We start from the raw sequence: 22,136 nt of genomic DNA, 5'->3' as shown, positions 1-22,136 counted from the left end.
AGAGAAGTATGCCGAGGAAAAAAGCCAATCCTTAAAGGCTCTATGCTTTATGATTCATTTGTATAACATTCTTGAAATGACAAAACGACAGAAATGGAAAACAGACTAGTGGTTGCCGGGGTTTAAGGAAAGCATGGAGGTGGAGGGGAAGTGATGTAGTGTAGTGGACAAAAGGGGAGATACTTGTGGTAAGGAAAATACTCTTTGTATCAATATTAATATCTTGGTTGTAATATTGTACTATAGCTTTTCAAGATGTTACCATTAGGGGAACTGGGTAAAAAGTACAAGAAATCTCTCTGCATTATTTCTTACAACTACATGTGACTCAACAGTTATTTCAATTAAAATTAAAGTTTGTTTTTTTAAAAGGGACACATTTAATAAAATGTTTGTAACACACTAAGGTGTTCACAAACACATAATAACTGTGATGCCACTAAATGTCTTCTCTCTTTTCTTTTCTCATGGTTTGTTTTTTATTTATTACTACTAAGGATTTTATTTTCCTCTACTTAAGACATACATAACGTTGATCACTTTCAGGCTATTTTCACAATGACAGAGAAATATATTATATTAGAATCCTTATTTTTTATGTCCCTTGGTTGCCTGTCATACATTACTCTGCATGTTTTTCATCCTGATCAAGATACAATTTATAGAACTGTTGGTTTGTACTTCAATCTCTGGCAATACCATAACAACAAAGTATAATATTGCCTTTATCACTTCCCACGTAAGAAATGTTTTTGAAGTAGCACTTCTGCCACCTGCCACCTCAAATCTCCTTGTCCAGTTCTCAGGGTTCCCTGAGCTCAGTATTAGTATTATACTTCAATAGGTTGTCATTGTTTGGAAAACTTTGTTTTGACTGGCTGTTGTTCAAATTTTTCTTCGGTCCTTTTCATCTCTTCATCATTTATCTGTGAAAGTTTAATACATTCTGCTGGTATCACCCTTATTGGATTTCCACTCCATTTTCTGTTATCTTTGCCTAACACAGTTTATTTAGGTTTTGGCTTTTTTCCCCCAGTTATTGAAGTGGTTGTAAACATCCACATTGTGATAGAGAGAGTCCATGACCACTTTGGAAGTGTTTACTGTAAACAGAGCTGCATCAGTACCGCATTTTATTCATTTTCATGCTTTAATGTAAAAATTCTTTTGCTTTCTCTTTCAGTGAGTACAGAAAAAATCCAGGAACATATCACCAACCAGGTATTCTCTCATTTCTCATAAACTCTAATATAGAATTTTGTTTCAATGTTAATAAACATGTGTAAATGTAAAAAAGGCAGGGGGTAATGTTAGCTGTTAGTTATGAGCAATATATATGTTATTGGTTCTGGGGAAAAAAACATATTTGGTCATATGTAGATGACCATGCACTTTCTTTGTCTCCTCCCAAGCCAAGTCCTTCCCTACCACATCCTATCCAAACGGGAAACAGTAGACTAATGAGACTCTGCCAGTTCTAACTTGCAAGTATCTCTGTGACCTTATTGTGACCTCTGTATTGATACTATCATGGCAGCAAATAGATACTTCCATCTACTTTTCCCTTAACTAAGGTGACTCTCCGTGATTTTCTCAGGTTTTCGTTCAATTAGCTAAAAGTCACTGCCTCCCAAACAGCTAAGAACTGGCCCCCTATATACCACAAGTTGATCTTCCATTCTGGTCTTTTGTTTCTACTCACAGTTGGCCAGCATCTTCCTGTCTGCATCATGGTTTTCTTATCCCATCTTCTTACTGATCTATTTTTGTATTTCTAGGTAGATGGTGTCCTTCTATAGAACTGTTTTAGGAGCTTGAGACCTGCAGCCACACAAACAAAGAGAGGCCTTCCCCAAAAGCATATCTTGCCCCACCCACCTAATTTTTCCCCAGGCCAGCTTAGCTACAGTTTCTCCAAACCCTGCCTGTGCCACTAGAGTCAGAGAATGCAGACATTGACCTGTGGAAAAATATGCTTGGGTTTCACCCATAGGTACACATTTCCATATCTTCTTTCTTTTTTCCTTTCAATGGCATAAATTACAGTTTACCCTTACCAAAGAGAAGGGTGGTAAATCTACACTTATACCAGTCAAAGGTGCATTTTTCAACCTTCTAAGTGCACTCCAAAAGAAATTCTAATTCTAGTTCCTATTGTCAGTCCATCCTAATAAAGTTCTAGTTTTACCCAATCTGTGCCAGATGCCCTGTAACTCATCAAGCTTTCAAAATAGTCAACCCATTTGGCTAATATACTATTTTTCAAATTCAGTAGCCAAAATTTAATCAGGTGCCATTTTGTTTTTAAATACTGTTGTACATGTTGACTTGTAGTAGCAACTCTCTTAATACTTGAAAATGCCATCATTGTGAAATAGCAAAATCAATTGGCCATTTCAAATAGTTCATTTGCCTTTTAAACTTAGTTTCTTTCTTTTTTTTTTAGACGGAGTCTCGCTCTGTCACCAGGCTGGAGTGCAGTGACACAATCTTGGCTCACTGCAATCTCCGACTCCCAGGTTCAAGCAATTCTCCTGCCTCAGCCTTCCAAGTAGCTGAGACTACAGGTGTGTGCCACCATGCCCAACTAACTTTTGTATTTTTAGTAGAGACCAGGTTTCACCATGTTGGCCAGGATGGTCTTGATCTCTTGACCTCATGATCTGCCTGCCTCAGCCTCCCAAAGTGCTGGGATTACAGCTATGAGCCACCACCCCGGCCCTTAGTTTCTTTATTACTTCATTTAAAATTATTTGTATGTGCTCAAGTGGTTTGGTGACGCTCAGCAATGGTTAGCCAGTAAAGTTTACTGCTGCTATTTTTATTTATTTAAATCATATAGGAATACTTTTCCTTATAAAGAGCCCTGTTTTCCTTATAAATGTAACAACCTACCTGTTTCCCTTATTAACTTAACAACCTAAAGCAATTGGTCAAAAAATATACTAAGGTCACTTCTCATGGGTAGATTTTCATTTCCTATTTTAGCTTCTTTTTACATTTAGCAAAACTAACAAAATATGTAGACACCAAAATAGAATGCCAAATATTTACTCATAATCTTAAATATTGATCTGATGCCATATAAAATTATAATGGTTTTCAGTCTCAATAAGAGAGTGAAATTCTTTAGGATTTAACTGAAGAGGGAAAGGTCTTAATATTTTAATTTTACAGTCATTCTCAGAACAGATCGTCGTCTCCTTCAATCATTGCTTATATTTCTAATCCTACAGTGAAATTTCTATTCATTCTTCTCCCAAGTAAAGAAGTGCTCCCCACTCTCAAGAATGATACACTGGCAATACAATTCAAAAAGGTATCTTATACCTCTAATTTATATAAACTCTGGCAGAGAGTCAAGAAATAAAGTCACCTTCTTTTTCAAATCACTATGCCACCAAAATAATTTGGTTCTTGAAAAACATTTTTGAAAACCCACTTTAGACAATCAATACAGTATTTTTTATCAGAAAAAAAGGCAAAATGGAGCGCCGCTGAGCATTAATCTTACCCCTAAATCCTTCCCATTAGGCACTATAGATTGTGTAATTACATTGAAATTGAAAATCGAGTCTTTTTTCCCCCCACATCAGGCAGGCTATGAGTTGTGCACCAACGTGAGAAATCAGGAGTGGAGGGGAAGCTCTAGCCTGCTGGCCAATATCCAGCCTGTGCTTTTAGCCCACGGCTATTTTACCACACCTGAGCTCTGAGAACAAACAACTATTTGAGTCCTCTGGAGGGAACGCTGGATTCTTTCCTGTGCAATTCACTGGGGAAATTAGTATGCTTTTTAAAAGTAACTTGTTAACGCAGCTTGTTTACGAGAACAGGACAAAAATGAGCAGTGAACTGCTTGGCAGCCTCTGTTCTAGAATGGGATGAATGCATGACCCATTTTTTTTTTCAGCTGTCTCTTTGGCAGTTCAATGCTGCAATCATTTCCTATCTGAAAAATGTTACTTGTAGAGATGAAATTTTCTATAGGTTTTCTAAATAATTTTTATGATACTAGATGAAAGATAATACTTTAAAATATTACCAAAAATGCTTTCAAAATCAAATTAAAATATGGTCAGCATGAGAATGGGAAAACTAAATGTAAAAATCCTAATTTAATTTTTGGAAACTGCCTTATTATATAAAAGACAATTAAAACCTTTTATGTTTATGCCTTTTTATATAGCAGATAATTGAAACCCTTAGTGAATTAATACCTTGTGTTTGTGCAGCTAGATAACAAAGAGGAACACCGAATATGAGGCTCTGTTTCTGGTGCAGAGGATGTCTATGCTGTGGAGAACATTCATAGACAGGTGCTGTCTACGAGAAACGCTTGCCCTCACTGATGACCCAGTGCAGAGAGAGGCAACACCAGTGCAGGCCATTACAGCTCTGTATTCGGTCCCTAGGGCTGCCAAAACAAAGTACCATGAACAGGTGCCTTAAAACAACAGAAATGTATTGTCTCACATACAAAATACGGGGTCAGCAGGGCCATAGTCTCTCTGAAACCTGTAGGGAAGGATCCTTCCTTGCTCTTTTTAGCTTCTAGTGCTTGCCAGCAATCCTTGACATTCCTTGGCTTACAGCCACATCACTCCACTCTCTGCCCCTGTGGACACATGGCTGCCCTCCCTTTGTGTCCCTCCCCTTCTTATAAGGATCCCAGCCATCTTGGCTTAGGGCTTTCCCTCAATGACCTTCTCTTAACTTAATTGCAGTTGCAAAGACCCTATTATCAAACAAGGTTGTATTCTTAGGTACTAGGAGTTAGGACTTCAACATATCTGTTTGGGGGACATAATATGACCCATAACAAGCCGGAAACCTCAGAGTCATCCTCGACTCCATCACTCCCTCTGAGCACTGGGCACTTCTGATGGGATCTTCTGTTGACCTCTCCCAACCAGCTTCTCACCTCCACCCATAACCCCTGCTTTATCCAGGCCCTTGTCTCATTTGCTCGGTGATTTCCTGAGGCTCTCCTGTTAGCCTCACCACCTTTCTATTCATCTTCCATTCTCCTGCAGTTTGCTTTTTAAAATATCATCTTGCTGAGAAATAAAAACTAAGTAGAAAAACCTCCCCTATTGTTAACAGTGATTTTAACCCTGACTGGGCATTATAGTCACCCCTGAAACTTGTTAACACAGATCCTGAGACCCCATCTCCAATCCAAACCCCAAGACATTCTGGGTCAGTAGCTCTAGACTTGGGTTAAGACACAGCACAACCCTCAGACGAGACCAAGAAAGGTCACAGGCTTTAGGAGTCTCCAAGCATCACAAACACAGTCATGCAAAGACAGATTTTTTTTTTCTGAGCCTCATGTTTTAAAGTTTCATGACCAATTGAGAGCACACAAAACATGGAAAGGAACATAGCAGCTGAACTAGGTCATCTGGGCAAATGGGATAGACCAATAAAAGAGTGAAATTCCCTTATTGAGAGAGGTCAGGCTGTGTGGGCCCTGTGAAATCAAAGAAAGAAGGGATGCTTTAGTTTCTGGATAGCCACCCAGTAGCCCCTGAAGTGGGAGGATATATAGGCAGACTGTGTTCCCCAGGTAACTGTACTTCTACCCTCCCCTCTGCTTGGGGAGGGGGTGTGGAGTGGGTGAGTATAGTTTCACCTGGTGCTTAGAACCTCCTGGTAATCTGGAATCAGAAAAGTAAAACATGAGGTAGGAGAACCTTTTCCTTCAGTAACCAGAAGACCTGGACTGAGTCATTTCCATCCTTGATGGGGGCAGATGCAGGCCCTGCCCACGAGTCCCCAGGCTAAGTCCAGGGTCCGTCCTGTTTCCCCCGTGAAGTTCCAAGCAATGAATCAGGCCTCTAGTGCAGGATGGCCTTGAGGGACAGCAGGGCTTCTTAAGCCTCCTAGTCCCAAAGCAGTCCCTTGGATGGGAACAAGGACCAGGTCTTGGGTGCAGCTTCCTTTAACACTTTGAAATAGTTCGACATATAGTATGTGGACCTCCATTCATGCTCTTGCTCTAGGTCCCACAAATGTTGGGAATGATCCTGCTCAGACATTTGCAATTTCAAAAACTCAATATGTGATTCTGATGGAAAGCCATACAATACGTTTCTAACCTTGGAGTATGAAATACAAAGCCTTGGGATCTTGTACTCCTTTGGAGAGGATTCTCCCCACCTTCCTAGACTTATTTCCCGTTCTACTCCTTTATATAAAACTATTGGTTCTTTATAAAACTATTTCATCAACATACTAATCCCCTTCTCTTCATGTACAAAATTTACTCATATAAGACCTAACTCAAATACTACCTTCTCCATGAAGCTTTCCTTTATCACATAGCCAAGAATAATCTCACTCTCTTCCATGACCCCATTTTATTTTCTCTGCCCTTTTGCTATAGATATTTTCTACCCTATATTCTAATCATTTATATCCCAACATGATTTTTGAAACTACCTGGTATTGCCCTAAAGGGAAGAGATTGTGTTTGGTTCATTTCCATGTCCAACATTGGGCCTTGCATATCATAAGAACTCGATCAACTGCTGGCAGAATGTAAATTCTTCAGATCACTAAATTTTTATTCTAGTAGCTAGAGGGGCTGCTAAATTTAGAGTCTACTCCCTATACACCAGAATGTTCAAACCTGCTGTGTCCTTGATTCTGGTAAGGCAGGAACAAGGTATCATTCCTTCCCCTCCCAGGTAAGGATTCTAAACCAAAAACAGAAGGAACAAGCCAAGACTGCACATGGTCATTATGAATAATGGTCACACAGTCAGGAAATGAAAGAATTAAAGGGCAGAGAGATCCAGATCTTCTTTTTACCTGTATGTCCATATCCATATTGCCTGCAGAACATTAAATGGTTTGCCTGGTTCAAGACTTGAGTACCTGATTCTTTCCTCTAATGTAAGCATGGCAATACCACTCACTGATGACTTTTCAGTGTAGTGTGAACTTTAGAACTTCTAAATTTAAAGTGGGATTGCATTACCTTGCACTATTCTTATCAAAATGGCCACGCACTCAAGGAGACAATTTTGACTTAAAGATAGTTTCTCTTTGCAAGTTTGGCACTAATGGAGCTAGTAAAGATCCCACTTGTCCCTAATTCCCTTTTAAGATTACCTTCAGAATTGAGAGAGTTGCACTTTTAGAAAAGCTATCCAATTTACGAGTCTTTTTCAAAATCCTGAAAGAAGGACTGAAAGGATCGAAAAGTGGTGACACTAATGGTGGTTAACAAAGAAGAATTTATAAAAGATGTCTTTTTTAAAGGTCAGATGGCTTCTACCTAGAAAATACTTAAGTGTAAATGTCAAAGTGCTGGGCTTTGCCTCTTTAATTGGAAGCCAGGAAAGTTAAAATGTGAAGGGTACCTGTGGAAAGGTATCTAGATTGACAAGACAAAGCAAAGCTGAGAATATGGCCTTCAGATGTTTTAAAAGCATGACCACCAAGAAGAAAATAGTGGTTGGAATAAACACTGTGAGAACGATTCACAATCAAATATACAGACAGCTCTCACTCAAGCACTCAATACTTCTGAATAATTGCCATCAATAATTGTGCTAATCACTCAGTGCTCCATATCTCATGTTTTGTTACAACAACCTTGTGAGGACCAGGATTTTAATCTCCACTTTATACAGGTGGAAACTCAGGCTTGAAATCAGGTTTCCTAATTTTTCAGGTCCTGCCACATTTAGCACGATATTAGTAATATTAATGTTTGGTATTATTATTAAATGCTTGACAAGCTTTTTGTGTGTAGGCATTATGCTAAATTTTACATTAAATTATCTCTCTTAAACCTCACAACAGTGACCCTGCGAAGTAGGAACAAATCAAAAGATTCATCTTAGTGAGGCGAATTAGTTTGTCTAAAATCATGCATGCATAAGTGGTCACGCCAGGATTAAATAAGGCAATCCAACGCTATCTACAGTGTGAGCAACAGCCACTATTCTGGGATGCTTTAAATATCTTTCCTTAATGGCACTCAGCTGATGAGTGGCAGCCCTCAAATGTGAATCCAGGTGTATCTCATTCTGAATTCCTTTCTCTCCACCATTATACTACACTCCCACCTCTTCTGGAAGCTGTTCTATTAATTAAGTGATCTCACTTATGACCACCCTAATTAATCCCCCAATTCTGACATCAGTACTGAAGCAGTCTGTTCTGAGACCCTGGAATACAGATTTTTATGATGTGGTATGTCTTTTTTCAAAGTGTTTTAACCATGAAGATGAGCATACATATACTCCGGGGTCCCTGTTGAACAGTAAATTACTTTTTTAATTAAGTAAGTGAAAAATAAAGTGAATCTGGTCTAAGAGAAAACTATTTGTCAACTGAAAAGAGATTAAAAACTCAGAGGGGAAAAAAGTATACATTGGCATAATCCGTTGCCCACTGCCAGTTTTTCTTGGCAGAGCCCAGGCAGAAATATCATGGAAATAAAAAGAGAATTTGAAGTAAAAACCTTTATTTTCACTCACTATAAAATGTTTTCTTTGTATTTCTTAGAAAACTATGTTACTTCTAAAAACTCTCTTACAAGTTCTTTATTGTTAGTAATAACAGTGTCATTGTGTATGTACCCATGTGAGAAAATATGGAATACTGAAACTCCGTACTGAAAATGTACCATTTATGAAAAATAGTTAATTTACCGTTTAATGTAAATTAGCATTAACCACACCACCTAAGATGCTAACACCCAATCGGCTGGTGAAATATATTCCATGAATAATTTTCTAGTCAATCTTTTTCTCGTCTTTTTCCTCCTTTCTGTTGAGTTTTTCAAATCATATCCTTCTCTGCTTGCTAGCATCTGTACCAGAAGATGAATTGAGTAACTGAAATGTTTCAGCTTAGCATATTTTATTAGCAAAATGGTTAGCATCATCATTTGAGATTTTTCTCTCAACACATAGCAACAAAAGGCAGTAGCCAAGTTCTAATAGCCAACAGCACAATTTAGTAGAGCCGTTCAGTATTCAGTAACTCATCACTTCCGTGTAGAAAGACACTCACTTCATAGGTTAAAGCTATTGTCAATATGAGCCACAGAGCCCACTTGTCATCATATTTGAATATGCATTCTAAAATACAGTATTTTTTGGAATATGTTTGAATATGCATTCTAAAATACAATGGTTTTTTTTTTTTTTGGCTACCTTTAAACCATTTTATCCATGCTATTCTTTCTTCTTGTGATAAAGAACTTGAATTAAGGACTCAAATGAAAACTTGATATTTTCTGGCGATAATGCAAAAGAAGTATTCGAGTAGTCATCATCTCAGATAAAAGTTGCTTGGTAACATAAAAGAGTTATGTTTTAAGAAACAGTGATCGTGAATACCAGGCTAATTCTGTGGAATTCGTGTTGTATATATGGTCTACATCCCCTAAGGCAGATCCCTCAGATATCTATCTACGGACTTCTCTTAAATTTGATGTATCCTTTTGCGTATGTCTGCATTTTGCAGAGGTAATGTTCCTTGGTGCTCACCAGAACCTCTGGAGTGAATAAAGTCACCCTGGAGAGTTTTCTACCTCCCACTAGAGATAGAAAGTCACTAGGCATTCCTTTTATTATGCATAAATTGAAACCAATTTTATTTAAGCTTTATTTGACAAAGTAGCACTTGTTTTTCCCAGAAAACAAATTTCCGGGAAGGAGAAGAAATGCGGACAAATAGTGAAAATTCAGAGTACCAGTAAGGATCCAGTGAAAACTACCTTGTCCTTATTATCCTTAATGTTGAAAAAATTCTTATACACAGAAGTGTTATGTTATATTCTGTGGTCGCTCATCAAACAAGGATGGAATAAACAAGATTCTTCCCTGTTTCATCACTGGTATATGCCTTGCTCAAAATGTATTAAAAGGAATATTTTTATCATTACTGGATAATGCAATTAGGCCAGTGTTCTGTGGATGTGGAATAATGTAATTTACTATGTTGAATGATTAGCCAATCAGAATTCTCTCATTTTCTAAAGCAGTGGATTGATTAAAATGTGACCATAAACAAAATAGATTTTATTAGGCATAATCTACTTTGTAAACAAATGAAATTAATTCTTTGCCTGACCTAAAGCTTTGAAAATGAAAAACCAAAATTGAACACATGCTTCCAATTTTGATTCTGTTACTAAGATGACACTTAATATAAAAGTTACAATTTAACTTCCCCTCAAGTATTCCATACTTGAGACTAAATGACTCTTAGAAATATGTTCATCAACAGATGGGAGCCACTTATGGCCTCATAAACTCTAAAGCAAGTGAAATTATCTCAGCAAAATAGAAGGAGATTACAATAAACCCTCATCTGGTTATCTCAGTGATGATTAATGCATTGTACATTGGTTCAATGATGCAATGAATATTGACAGATAATCACCCTTCTTCATACAAGAGAAATACTGAAGAGACAAATGCCAGTGATATATGCTTTTAATCAATCAATAAGCAATTTCCACATGTGCCCTGTGTACAGAACTTTGCTAAGTGCTATGCAGGATGTGGAAGAAAGTGCCAGCCGAGTTCGTACTCTAAAGGGATTTTCTATCTTGAAAGAGAAAACTAAAAACCTGAAACACTGCACAGAATAGCAGACGGTGTGTTATTCCTTGCTTGCTTATTAATTATACAGTATGGATCATATGGGAGTTTGAAACAGCCAACCATCAGTGAAAACTACAGTGTTCAGGGAAGGATCGTGGAAGGCTTTAAAAACCGAAGTGATTTAGACTTGATTCAGCAGGAAACACAATGTGGTGGCACTGAAAATGTTCGAGTTCAGAAATGACTTCAGGAAATTGGTATGAAATTTTTCCTGAAATTGTATCCTGTATTTTCCTTTTTGCTCCCTCTCCACTGGTACCAGCCACCAGTCTCTCTCCAGGCTCTTCGGGTTTCCTCCTGCTTCCACTCTTAAGAGGCCCAAGTCTGTTTGCCACTTGGCTGGCAGAGTACGCTTTAGAAAATGTAAACTACGGCCGGGCGCGGTGGCTCACGCCTGTAATCCCAGCACTTTGGGAGGCCGAGGCGGGCGGATCACAAGGTCAGGAGATCGAGACCATCCTGACTAACATGGTGAAACCCCATCTCTACTAAAAATACAAAAAATTAGCCGGGCGTGGTTGCGGGCGCCTGTAGTCCCAGCTACTCGGGAGGCTGAGGCAAGAGAATGGCGTGAACCCGGGAGGTGGAGCTTGCAGTAAGCCGAGATCGCGCCACTGCACTCCAGCCTGGGGGACAGAGCAAGACTCCGTTTCAAAAAAAAAAAAAAAAGAAAGAAAGAAAGAAAATGTAAATTACTTCTGTGCCTGTCTAAAACTCCCCATGGCTTATACTGCACCCCTGTAAAATCCAAAGCCCTGACCATGATCTGATATTCCTATACGGTGTGGTCCCGACCTCCTCTTTCATCGTATCTTGGGCCGTTCGCACTCACAGGGCAACCACAACGGCCTTGCCCTCTGTCCTTCCACCTGGCCAGGCCCATTCACGTGTGATGGCCTTTGCACCCACTGGCCATGTTCGAAACGCTCTGCTTCCAGCCCTTGGGTTCCTCGTTGTCATTAAGATCTCAGCCCTAGTAGCTTCTCCTCAGAGAGATCTTCCTTGGACATCTATTTAACGTAACCTTCCCACTCTCCCTCTGACATCTTCTATTGCATTACTGTTTTAGTGTTTGCATCATACTTGGCACCACCTAAATTTTTTGTCTGTCCAATTTTTTCCTTGTTTGTTATCTATCTTCATCCATATAAATGTGAGTACCTTGAGAACAGAGACTTGTCAGAGTCGTTTGCCCCCTAGCCCCAACACCAGAAAATAGTGCACATAGTAGGTGCTCAGTAAATACTTCTTGGGTGAATGCGTTGCTTACTAATTCTTCCAGCTGAGGTAATAATCTGGACATGAAAACAAAATGTGTTTAAGCAAAATCTTGATCATGGGAATGAACATTTCAAGGGGAAAATGAATGGAGTTTGGTGTCTAAATATAGGAAAGGAATCTAAGACAAGATTAGCGCAAGGTTCTCAGGGTTGCTGCAGAAAGGTGATACTCTTGGCAAAAATATAAAGGTTGTGGTTAAAAGCCACATTCAGTGAGTATACACTACATGTCAGGCATTACATATTTTTCAGAACCCCATTGGGTAGGCGTCATTATCTCTTATAGATAAGAGATTGATTCAGTGACCCCAAGTTTTTCAGCTGGGTATCCTATTCCAGTGATTGAGGTTGACTTGGTTAAAAGTACTAATTTAAGATGAACTTATAGTTGCAAGCATGGATGGGGGTAAAAATGTACTGTCTGGTCTTCAGAGCTACCTCTCCCCCATTTCCCAAGTTACTGGGCTGAACTGGATGTGGGATATGCATCTCACAACCTACGTTGGCTCACAGGTTCTTTTGCAAATTGGTCTATGCACCTGTAGACTCCTCCAGGTGTCCTCCTCATTCTGAAACAGTTCAGGGCGGGCAACTGGAAATACTTTGAAGAAGACACTGAAGAGAAAAGTGCCTGGATAAAGGTAGGGGAACCAGATTAATAGAGCAGAATGACACCTGTTATTTTGGAGACAACCACCTGAAGGGTGATAAAACTCCACAGAAAATAGCTGAAATGCAATACATGAATGCTTTGCTTCCATCTTTTTGAACATCCATCTGATAAGTTACTACCTAGAATATGGAAACGTGACTTTGCTAAAAAAGAGTTCTACAAGAGAAGCCCAGAGAAGACAATGCTACTGATGCATCTGGGGAGTTGAAGATACTGCAACTGAACACTCAGGTGGTCTCTTACTGGTGGCAGGAAATAAATGTTCTTCTTCAATGTAGAAATCACCATGGAGATGGCATAATAGAGCTAGCATCTCAGTGATAAAAAGCCATGGGGACCAGGTTCTTTGGTCCCTGGGAGTTTATCAGGGGTTGAAAGGTACTTCAGCTTGCCCCCCTTCACCCCTGATCCAGCTAACACACACAGCTCCACAAGTGCTGGCTTGTTCTCCCAGATTTGCAGCTGTGGAAGTGCCAAGATTTAAAATAAATTTTCTTGAAAAAAACCAACATTGATGGAGTGAAGATATTATTCCTCCGTAACCACCAAGTCTCAGTATATGTGTTTCTAACAGTAGTGTGGAGGCAGAAGTGAAGATAAAGATCCCGTGAAGATAAGGAGATTTGTTGCAAGGCTGGCATAAAAGCTGAGCAGATGATCACAATCTCTGTGTGGTTTATGCTGCCTGAGGAGAGACCCAAAGTCCAGACAGTGCTGACTTATATCATTGTTTTCCAGGAGCAAGAGCCTAGTACTTTGGTCATTCCAAGAATGGTGTTCAGTAGAGCATCAGTTCTCGGTACCCAACATATATTATTTTAAATTGGAGAGCTGAAGCAACCAAAGGTGGGATGATGTCCTCATTCATTCTAACTAGAGTTGACTCTGGCACATTTGGCTACCTCAAGGTAACTCAGTACAAAGGATAGTATTCACTTGGATCTGATAGCAAGGAAACACTCCTATAGTTGCAGATGTGATGTCACTGAGAGGAAAGCATGGGTTAGGTAGTGAGAGACATACCATTTTGGAGCTGGACAAGACTGGATTTTAATCCCACCTCCAGCAATTAATTGCCCATTATAAAATGCTGAGTAAGTTTAATAAAAATATGATCTCAACCACCTGTCAGAGCCGGAGAGAGGATTAAATTCAATTATTTTGTGCAGCATCCGGTGCATGTGAAGCCCTCAGTCCATACTCATTCAAAACTCACTCTTACCACACAGTCTCTCCCTCCAGCCTTGCTTCAGGAGGTCTTCTGTAACTGAAGGAGAGTGCAGCCCTGGCAGGAGTGGAGACAAACAAATGGACTTTCCTTGCCAATTGAAATAAAGACAACCCACTTTGCTCAGGAGGAAGCAGGCTCCAGGGACTTGGGGATCTCAAAATATGGTCATGAGTCACAGGTGAGACAAGAGGGTCTTCCCACAGGTCTGTGAATTAATCCAGAAGGGCAAGTCTTTTCTTTGGTTTTTACAGATGAATGGTACCCAAATCCATACACTTTCAACTTGCTACAGTACTGGCTATAGGTGAGTTACTATTGGCCTAAAATGATGGAAGGCCCTAGGAAAATTCCCTGTGTGGCACTTGAGACTTCCTTACCCCTTCTGTGGACAGTCGTTATCCCTTGTGTGGGGAGTAGATGGACTTAATAAGCTGTGATACTATTTCTGGGCAAGGTGCAATAAGACGTGTTTGTTCCTCCCAAGGTGCAGATTACAGAATTGTAGTGAGGGAAGGGGTTAATGATACAGCATCTAAGGAATGTTTAGAGAGTTATATTTGCCTGCTTTATGATATGTGTATCTCTAGAGAAGACTAGGTAGACTCCTGTCCATCAACATGTCAATGTAAAAGAGCATTGCAGTTGGATGTCATCACCAGTCCCCTTCCAGGTCCCTGCAGCTATTGTGGTTAGCATTGCTGTTCCCATGGCTCAAGTGGCTTTGGACTAGTAGGTAATGGGTGGGGGCAGAAACAGCTCCCCTCACCTCCCCCACCCTACCCCACCCCACCCCACCCCATGTATATTCTGCTTCCTGAGACTTGGGCTATGCCTACAGGAAGTAACAGAAAGGGTTGGCGTGCCCCCAGCTCCCTCCCCTCTGCCAACTGCACATTGCATTTACTGAGGCTGGGCTGCTGGTGGCAGGCGCCCCTCTGCGATCCTCCCATGGCCAGAGGAACTCATTCTACACCAGCTCTTGGGAGTAAAGTTGTACAGATACTGAAGACTTCCATCCTCAGGCCAAAAGGTCAGGATCAGTGCAACTTATACTTGCCCTCACAAAGAAAGGGAACGAAAGGAGAGGCCGTGGCCATGGCTGCCTCCAGTATCCATTTAATTGATATCTTGAATCAAGTACAACTGTTTTTAGGAGAGGTAACCCATTTTGGAAACCCCAAAAAGCTGCAAAACTTAGAGTTAATGAAATAATATTCTAAAAAATAAAGATGATAAAATGTATCTGAATGCATGCATACATAGACCTTGCAAATATCCATTTGATGCTCGCTTAGTTTTGTTAGTGCTCTATTCACTCTGACCTCATCATATGACAACCCACTTTACTCCTGTCTTCCCTTCTGTCCTTCTGCTTTGCTGCTAGTGTAATTCTATATTCTTCCTTTGCATTCTTTCTCAGAATGAAATCCTGAAAAGAAACCCCACTCAGCATGGACTCAGAATCCCCATGGCATGATCTGATACCACAGGCAATCTCTCTTCCTAACTCAGGGCCCAGGTAACACATGGTAGCACCAGAGTGTGAGCTGCCTGCTCTCCAGTGAGGGTTAGACCAGGCTTTGGGGAGCTGTCTTAGGTATAGCTGAGTTGTCAAATATGCAAGTGACATAAGCCAGAGGGGCGTGTGTTTCACTCAAAGGTGCTGACACAGGCCAATCTGATCTGGGACCAGTAGATGCTTAATCCAGTGAGACGAATGGAATGCATTCCTGCCAGTGCCCCTACTACCCTCGCACATGGCAATGCTGCTCCCAGGACTCAAGTGGCTTTGGACTAGTAGGCATTGGCATGTTGGGCAGGGTTGGGAGCAGGTATATGCTGCTTCCTGGAAAAGGAGTGTCACTTACGTCATAGCCCCCAGCTTCACCTTATCTTCACTCAGATGCCCTCTCAGACTCCTATTCTGCTACTTTTGTGCCTCCTCTTCTCTCTTCATCTCTCTCTCTCTCTCCTCCTACCCCGTAATAACTGGCCACTCTCCATATTTTCCAGTCTACAGCCCAAAAGAGAAATGGACACATTGATTTAGCTAGTTACTCTCTACCCACTTGGACAGTGTCTCTTGCTCCAGGTCCCCTCATTGGTTGCTCGCTGGCCTATGGATACTATTAATTGAATTAGCATCCACCTCTGTCAACTGCTTATGCACACAGGGACTGTTCCCATGGTCATCTTAATCTGAAGTTGGGAAAGCAGCGTTATAGATGATATGCCCGGTATTTAAAGAAAATCAGAGAAGAAAGGCATAGAGACAGGATGCATTCACATTTTGGAGAAACCTACTATATGGCAGACACTATATGTCAGGTACTGTACTAGGTACTTTATAACTGCATTTATCTAGTTAATTCTCTAAAAGACTTATCTTTTCCCAGTATCAGAGTTTGAGAATCAGAGGGCTGATATTTTGGCATGGCTCTTGGTTAAAGGGTCCAAAGAGACCTCCTGCCCAAAGTTAGGATTGCCTTCTCTGAGCAACAGAATTCCCACAGATCTATATAGTCTTAGCTGAACAGGATTAGGGTTCCATCTAGTTGTAGGGTGTTCCTTTTCTCAGCCTTGTTTGTGTGCATAGACACAAACATACACCATGGACACTTCCAAAGGAAGAGTGAGTATAGGAAGACAGAATTGAGATCTCTTACTATGGTAAGACAGAGTGTTTGGGGTCCTGGATCCCAGCCAATGCCTTCACTTACATTTCAATGTTTCCAAAATAGTTCTTGGAATTCCCACTTTAAAAATGAGGAAACAGACTCAGGAATGTTAATGGACTCTCTGTAAGAGTGCTAGCTGTGCCTTCCCATATTTATTCATCTCTTAACATTCTTTTGCACTCTAGCCAGACTTCCAACCAACTACCCACACCTGTGACTCTGCCTGAGTGAGTCCACCCTGCCCGCCTGTAGAGCAGACTGGAATTGCCAGAACTCTCCCTGCAGAAACCTTTAACCACAGCTGATAGGATTGTGTGGAATAACTCTGGGGAGATATGCTCTACATTTGTTCTGAGGGCTCCTCAGTAGAATTCAGCTCCTATTCCCACTGTGCTAACTTGCTCAATAATCCACCGTATACTCTGTGCCTTTCCTTTCTCAGTTCCCTACTCTCCTGCCAGTGTTTCCTGGAATCAACACTAAATTAATAACTTGCTGTCAACCCTTGACTTAAGGTCTGATTCTAGGGAGCCACAAATGATGACATTGTCCTAAAATCACCCAATTAATAGGTGGAAGACCTAGGCGATCTGACGCAAAAGCTAATGCTCTTCATACTTTGAAGCTCTATCCAGCCACCATGCTCCTGACCTCACAACAACTTTCTTCTCTCTTGTACTTCCAGTCTCCATCCCAGGGGAGCATTCCAACTCCCGTCACTGGGGATGACCCATGTCTCTGGCCCCCTGGTGCACCCAAGCCAATCCCCTGTTCCAGTGTCATCTTATGGACTCATCCCCCTTGCCTGTGTGTGGGGAAAAGAGAGGTCAGACTGTTACTGTGTCTATGTAGAAAGAAGTAGACATAAGAGACTCCATTTTGTTCTGTACTAAGAAAAATTCTTCTGCCTTGAGATGCTGTTTATCTGTAATCCTACCCCCAATCCTGTGCTCCCAGAAACAATTGCTGTGTCGACTCAACATTTAATGGATTTAGGGCTATGCAGGATGTGCTTTGTTAAACAAATGCTTGAAGGCTGCATGCTTGTTAAAAGTCATCACCACTCCCTAATCTCAAGTACCCAGGGAAATAAAACACCACGGAAGGCCGCAGGGACCTCTGCCTAGGAAAGCCAGGTATTGTCCAAGGTTTCTCCCCATGTGATAGTCTGAAATGTGGCCTCGTGGGAAGGGAAAGACCTGACCGTCCCCGAGCCTGACACCCATAAAGGGTTTGTGCTGAGGAGGATTAGTAAAAGAGGAAGGCCTCTTTGCAATTGAGATAACAGGAAGGCATCTGTCTCCTGCTCATCCCTGGGCAATGGAATGTCTCGGTGTAAAACCCTACGGTATATTCCATCTACTGAGATAGGAGAAAACCACCTTAGGACTGGAGTTGAGACATGCTGGTGGCAATACTGCTCTTTAATGCATTGAGATGTTTATGTATATGCACATCAAAGCACAGCACCTTTTTCTTTACCTTGTTTATGATACAGAGACATTTGTTCACATGTTTTTCTGCTGACCCTCTCCCCACTGTTACCCTATTGTCCTGCCACATCCCCCTCTCAGAGATGGTAGAGATAATGATCAATAAATACTGAGGGAACTCAGAGACCATATGCTGAGCGCCGATCCCCTGGGCCCACTTTTCTTTCTCTATACTTTGTCTCTGTATCTCTTTCTTTTCTCAGTCTCTCGTACCACCCCCTCCCCCCCGACGAGAAACGCCCACAGGTGTGGAGGAGCAGACCTCCCCTTCACCTGTGAAAATCTTTTTCTTGTCAATCCATGGCCATAACACATACACATAAAAAGAAAACTTGACATTTTGAAATTGCAACACAAGACAGCTGGTTCCTTCCTCTTCACCGCATTCCAGAGAACAAGAAGAAGAACTCTGTCTAGCAACTGTATACTTTAAAACAAGGTGTCAGAGTCAGGGTGCACCCCTCCATTGCTCCTCCAAACCCTCCTGGACACACACATTGTTGTTGGCATTAACCTGAAATGCAAGGGGAGGGGAGGCTGGCTGACCAATACTAATTTCAGACAACTAAATACACGGAAATATTAAAGAGCCATATCCCAAATCCATTAGATATCTAAAATCCAATGAAATGTTTAAATCCTAATAGTGAAAACACCACTTATTCTACTTCTTTCCTGCCAAATATAATTTATTGGGTTTTGCTATTCCCATCCACATTTAATATGTACAGACACAAACCTAAGAAATAAAATAGTGAGGGCCAAACATTTTGAATGTATTTCATTTAACAAGTTGCAGCTCCTCATTAAGGCTTTGAGTTTCTTTAAAAAAACAAGATATTCTGCTAACTAATGTTTACTGGGTTAGAATTAGAGAACTGTACTACATTCCTCACTTCTCCATTCATTTTATAGAGTGACCTTGTGCAACTTATTACACAAGTCTGTCTTGATTTATTTATCTGTAAATTTGCAAACAAAAGAATCATCTCATTTTTCCTACAAAACTTGGAAGGAAGATAGAATGATAAATCTATAACAGCATATTGAACCCCTTGGGGAGTAGCCTTATCTACTTATATACATTAAGGTTATGTCAGTTTTCAGCTTCTGATGGTCTTGTCAAACCAGAGCACTATTTCCAATAGAAACTTCTCCTTGACATTCACATTATGTTACGTCCTCAGTCCTCATATTTTAAGCTTGTTTGGCTTCAAGCAGAAAAAAAATAGGAATTAAATCCAAAAATGTAAAGAACTGGCAAATAAAATCATAGTTTCAATCCTTGAATCCAAGAGGACCATAGAAATTAGCTTTTTGGATCAACTTGAATAGCCTCACAACAGAAACAGCTGTTTTGTGTTGAAGCAGTTTAAATATTTTAAAGCTCATAGCTTGGAGAAGACTGTAATTCAGTAGTTTCTCTCTTTACCCACTCTCTTCAAGTGTTCACTGTTCCTCCCTGTTACCCATAATTGTGATTTCTTTTCTTCTGTTTTCTTTCTTTGCCTTTGCCTCCACTTAGGTTTATCTTTTCTCTTTCCCATTTCTGTCTCTTAATTGTCTTATCCTTCTCTTTTTTTCTCACTCATTTTTATTGCCATTGAACATTTAACTTTGCTACATGTTGTGAGAGAGAAGGAAGAGGAGAAAGAGATGAAAAACGCAGAATAAAAAACAAATACTTACCTAAAAACTGCTTATCATATAGAAATTGCTCAAAAATATTCAGCGCCTAAATCAATAAAAATATCTAATATTTATGGAGAACATATTTACATTAAGGAATCTCTACAGGCATTTCCTATAATCCAACAAGGTAGATGTTGTTATTATCTTCATTTTCCAGATAAGGAAACTGAAGCTCAGAAAAACAAAATAAGATAACCGAGGTCACCCAGAGAGAAAACAACAGAAGACGCATAACAAGTTCTGTCTGACTCAAAAATCCATGTTCTTAACGACCATACTCTCTTGTAACAGGCATATGCCTGGTGCTTTCCTGACATCAGTTCATTTAATGGACATTAAACAAGAAATAGATTGCTTGATATATGATGCAGCTGAAAAAAGCTAGACATGACTAAGACAGAGATTCGAGACACCAGCTCCAGCAATAGCTGTGTTAACTTGGCACATTATTTAAATTCTCTGAGCTCAGGTTCTTAATCTGTAAAATGAGCTTATCTGTATCTACTCTTCTGTTTGATGCAGTGATTAAACCAGCTTGCTCCATGCCCTAGTCTATTAACTAGGCAAACAAAATGGAGAAGTATATTCAAGAGAGAGGAAATAAGTCACAGAGACAGGAAATGGAAATGATTCTGCCTGGCTCATAGTTTCTCCCAGATACCCTCCCTCACCTGCGAGCCAGGATTCCTCTTTCATGTTTTCCTGTGCCAAATTTTTTCTTGCCCTTTAATGCACCAAGTTTTTTCTCCATCTCATTACCTCCCATAAGTATAACTTTGGTTTTCTTATTTGTATCTCCCTACCCCACCCTGACCACAAGGATGCTCCGTAAGATCAGGGACCAAGTCTGTCTTTTGCTAGCTATACCACCAACGCACAGCCCAGTGCCTGGAGCACAGTTTGTGCTCAGAAAACACATGTTTAATGAATAACTGAAGGTGGAAGGGCAAAGGGTGAGGATGGAGAGCGAGATGGGGCAGATAGCACTGGATATTAGGACTCCATACTCACATTCTTCCCAATTGTCCTCAGGGTCTGTTGGAAATGCAGTCGCAGTCTTCACCCCTCTCATAACTATGCCATCAGCTTCTGAAGCCCTGGAATCAAGATTTAAGAGGAGTAGCTGTGGCACAGAGGGACCCAGGAGAGACACACTGACCTGTGTCCCCAGAAAAGACTGACTTTTGAGCACCCCACCCTCTCCCATCATTTATCTTATCAATGACTGGAGACAATTAGGTCTCCTTGATGGTGTGAAGAAATATAACTGCACTTCTATCCAGATTCAAGGTAAATCACAAAAGATACATTATTAAGAGTAATATTATAAATTACTCCCTGGGCAGTGCCTTCAAGGCCCATGAATCCAGCTGCACCTCCACCAGCCAACAACTCCTGAATCTATACCCAGCTTTTCAGTCCTGCTATCTACCTCCAGCTCTCTAAGCACCTTAAACTCAAGAGGTCTGAAATTGAAGATAGTGAATGCCCACATCCACCCCAGAGCCCCCATAAAAACTGCTACTTCTATTTCTTCTCTCAGAGAGGAAATGGGGAGCCATTCTTTACACTTCTGTCACCCTTATGCTTTGAATCTGAGCAGTTTCCTAAGTTTGTCTCAACTCCCTTTTTCTTCATTCTTACCCCATTGTCTTAGTTCCTCTCCTAAGGATTCCTGATGGACAATCATATTCATCTTCCAGAAGATCCCTCTGCCCCCAGGCACACCTCCCCACTGCCCCAGAATGTTTGTTTTAAATCGTGAATCTTGTCAAGACCTTCTTGAAAATCCCCATCATATATGTGGTAAAGTCTGACTGTTTATATCAGCCCAGGCCCTCCTGGAATGATGCCCAACCCCTCCTGCCTCTCCCTGTCATCTGAGTCTGGCCCCCAAGCAGACTCGATGTCAGGATGTACAGCCCTTGCCATCTCTGGCTTGTCCACCTGGTAGCTCCTCAGTCATCTTCCCAGGCTCATCTCAGGCATCAGCTCCCTTGTGAAATTTGCCCCCAAAAATCTCTCCAGAAAAATTAAGCACTTTTTTCTTTGTTTCCAAATACCTGACCTATCCTTTTATTATAGCAATTGTCACATTTTTTCATAAACTGCTTATTTTCATCAGATCAATTAAACTTTGGTTTCCTTGAAGGGCCACAAATTTTATCTATCTCATCCTTATTTATATAATGCTTAAAACAACATACAGTAGTAATTCCATATATATGCATTGATGAAAGAATGATCAAAGTCTCAAGTTTTATAGTTTCCATAGGATCCACAATAGTATATAAGGTCTTACAAATGTACAACACTTATCAACAGTATAAAACCAATGTGAATTTGTTGCCTGAATAAGGAGCAGTACAGGAATGATATTCTTTGCTTCAATCAAATTCAAACATATGTTATTAATGCAAGATAGTGTTCTTGATGCTAGTGGGGGTTATAT

At 40.5% G+C, this 22,136-nt stretch overlaps 1 protein-coding gene and 1 long non-coding RNA gene across 7 annotated transcripts in view; one reads left to right on the top strand and one right to left on the bottom strand.

The window, feature by feature from the left end:
* LOC104003113 (uncharacterized) overlaps nt 1–22,136 on the bottom strand; it is a 157,305-nt gene that overhangs the window by 88,903 nt on the left and 46,266 nt on the right. The window contains exon 3 of the long non-coding RNA XR_001711289.4: nt 20,696–20,781. This is a non-coding gene — a long non-coding RNA (uncharacterized LOC104003113). The remainder of the gene's footprint in view (nt 1–20,695; nt 20,782–22,136) is intronic.
* CHST9 (carbohydrate sulfotransferase 9) overlaps nt 1–22,136 on the top strand; it is a 278,764-nt gene that overhangs the window by 239,700 nt on the left and 16,928 nt on the right. For 2 of the 6 annotated variants that reach the window (XM_001158505.7, XM_016933482.4), the window contains exon 5: nt 1,184–1,221. The exons of 1 other annotated variant lie outside the window; for it this stretch is intronic. In XM_001158505.7, coding sequence (XP_001158505.1) covers nt 1,184–1,221 — 38 coding nt within the window. Of the gene's footprint in view, nt 1–1,183; nt 1,222–2,478; nt 2,568–13,923; nt 14,000–20,716; nt 20,975–22,136 lie in introns of those variants that run through there. 3 more of the 6 variants (XM_054672062.2, XM_063795568.1, XM_009433827.5) reach the window with 3 other exon arrangements.

Source organism: Pan troglodytes, chromosome 17 (genome assembly GCF_028858775.2).
Source record: "Pan troglodytes isolate AG18354 chromosome 17, NHGRI_mPanTro3-v2.0_pri, whole genome shotgun sequence".
NCBI classification, from domain to species: Eukaryota; Metazoa; Chordata; class Mammalia; order Primates; family Hominidae; genus Pan; species Pan troglodytes.
The sequence above is the reverse complement of the archived record's forward strand: the minus strand, read 5'-3'. Positions and strand labels throughout refer to the sequence as shown.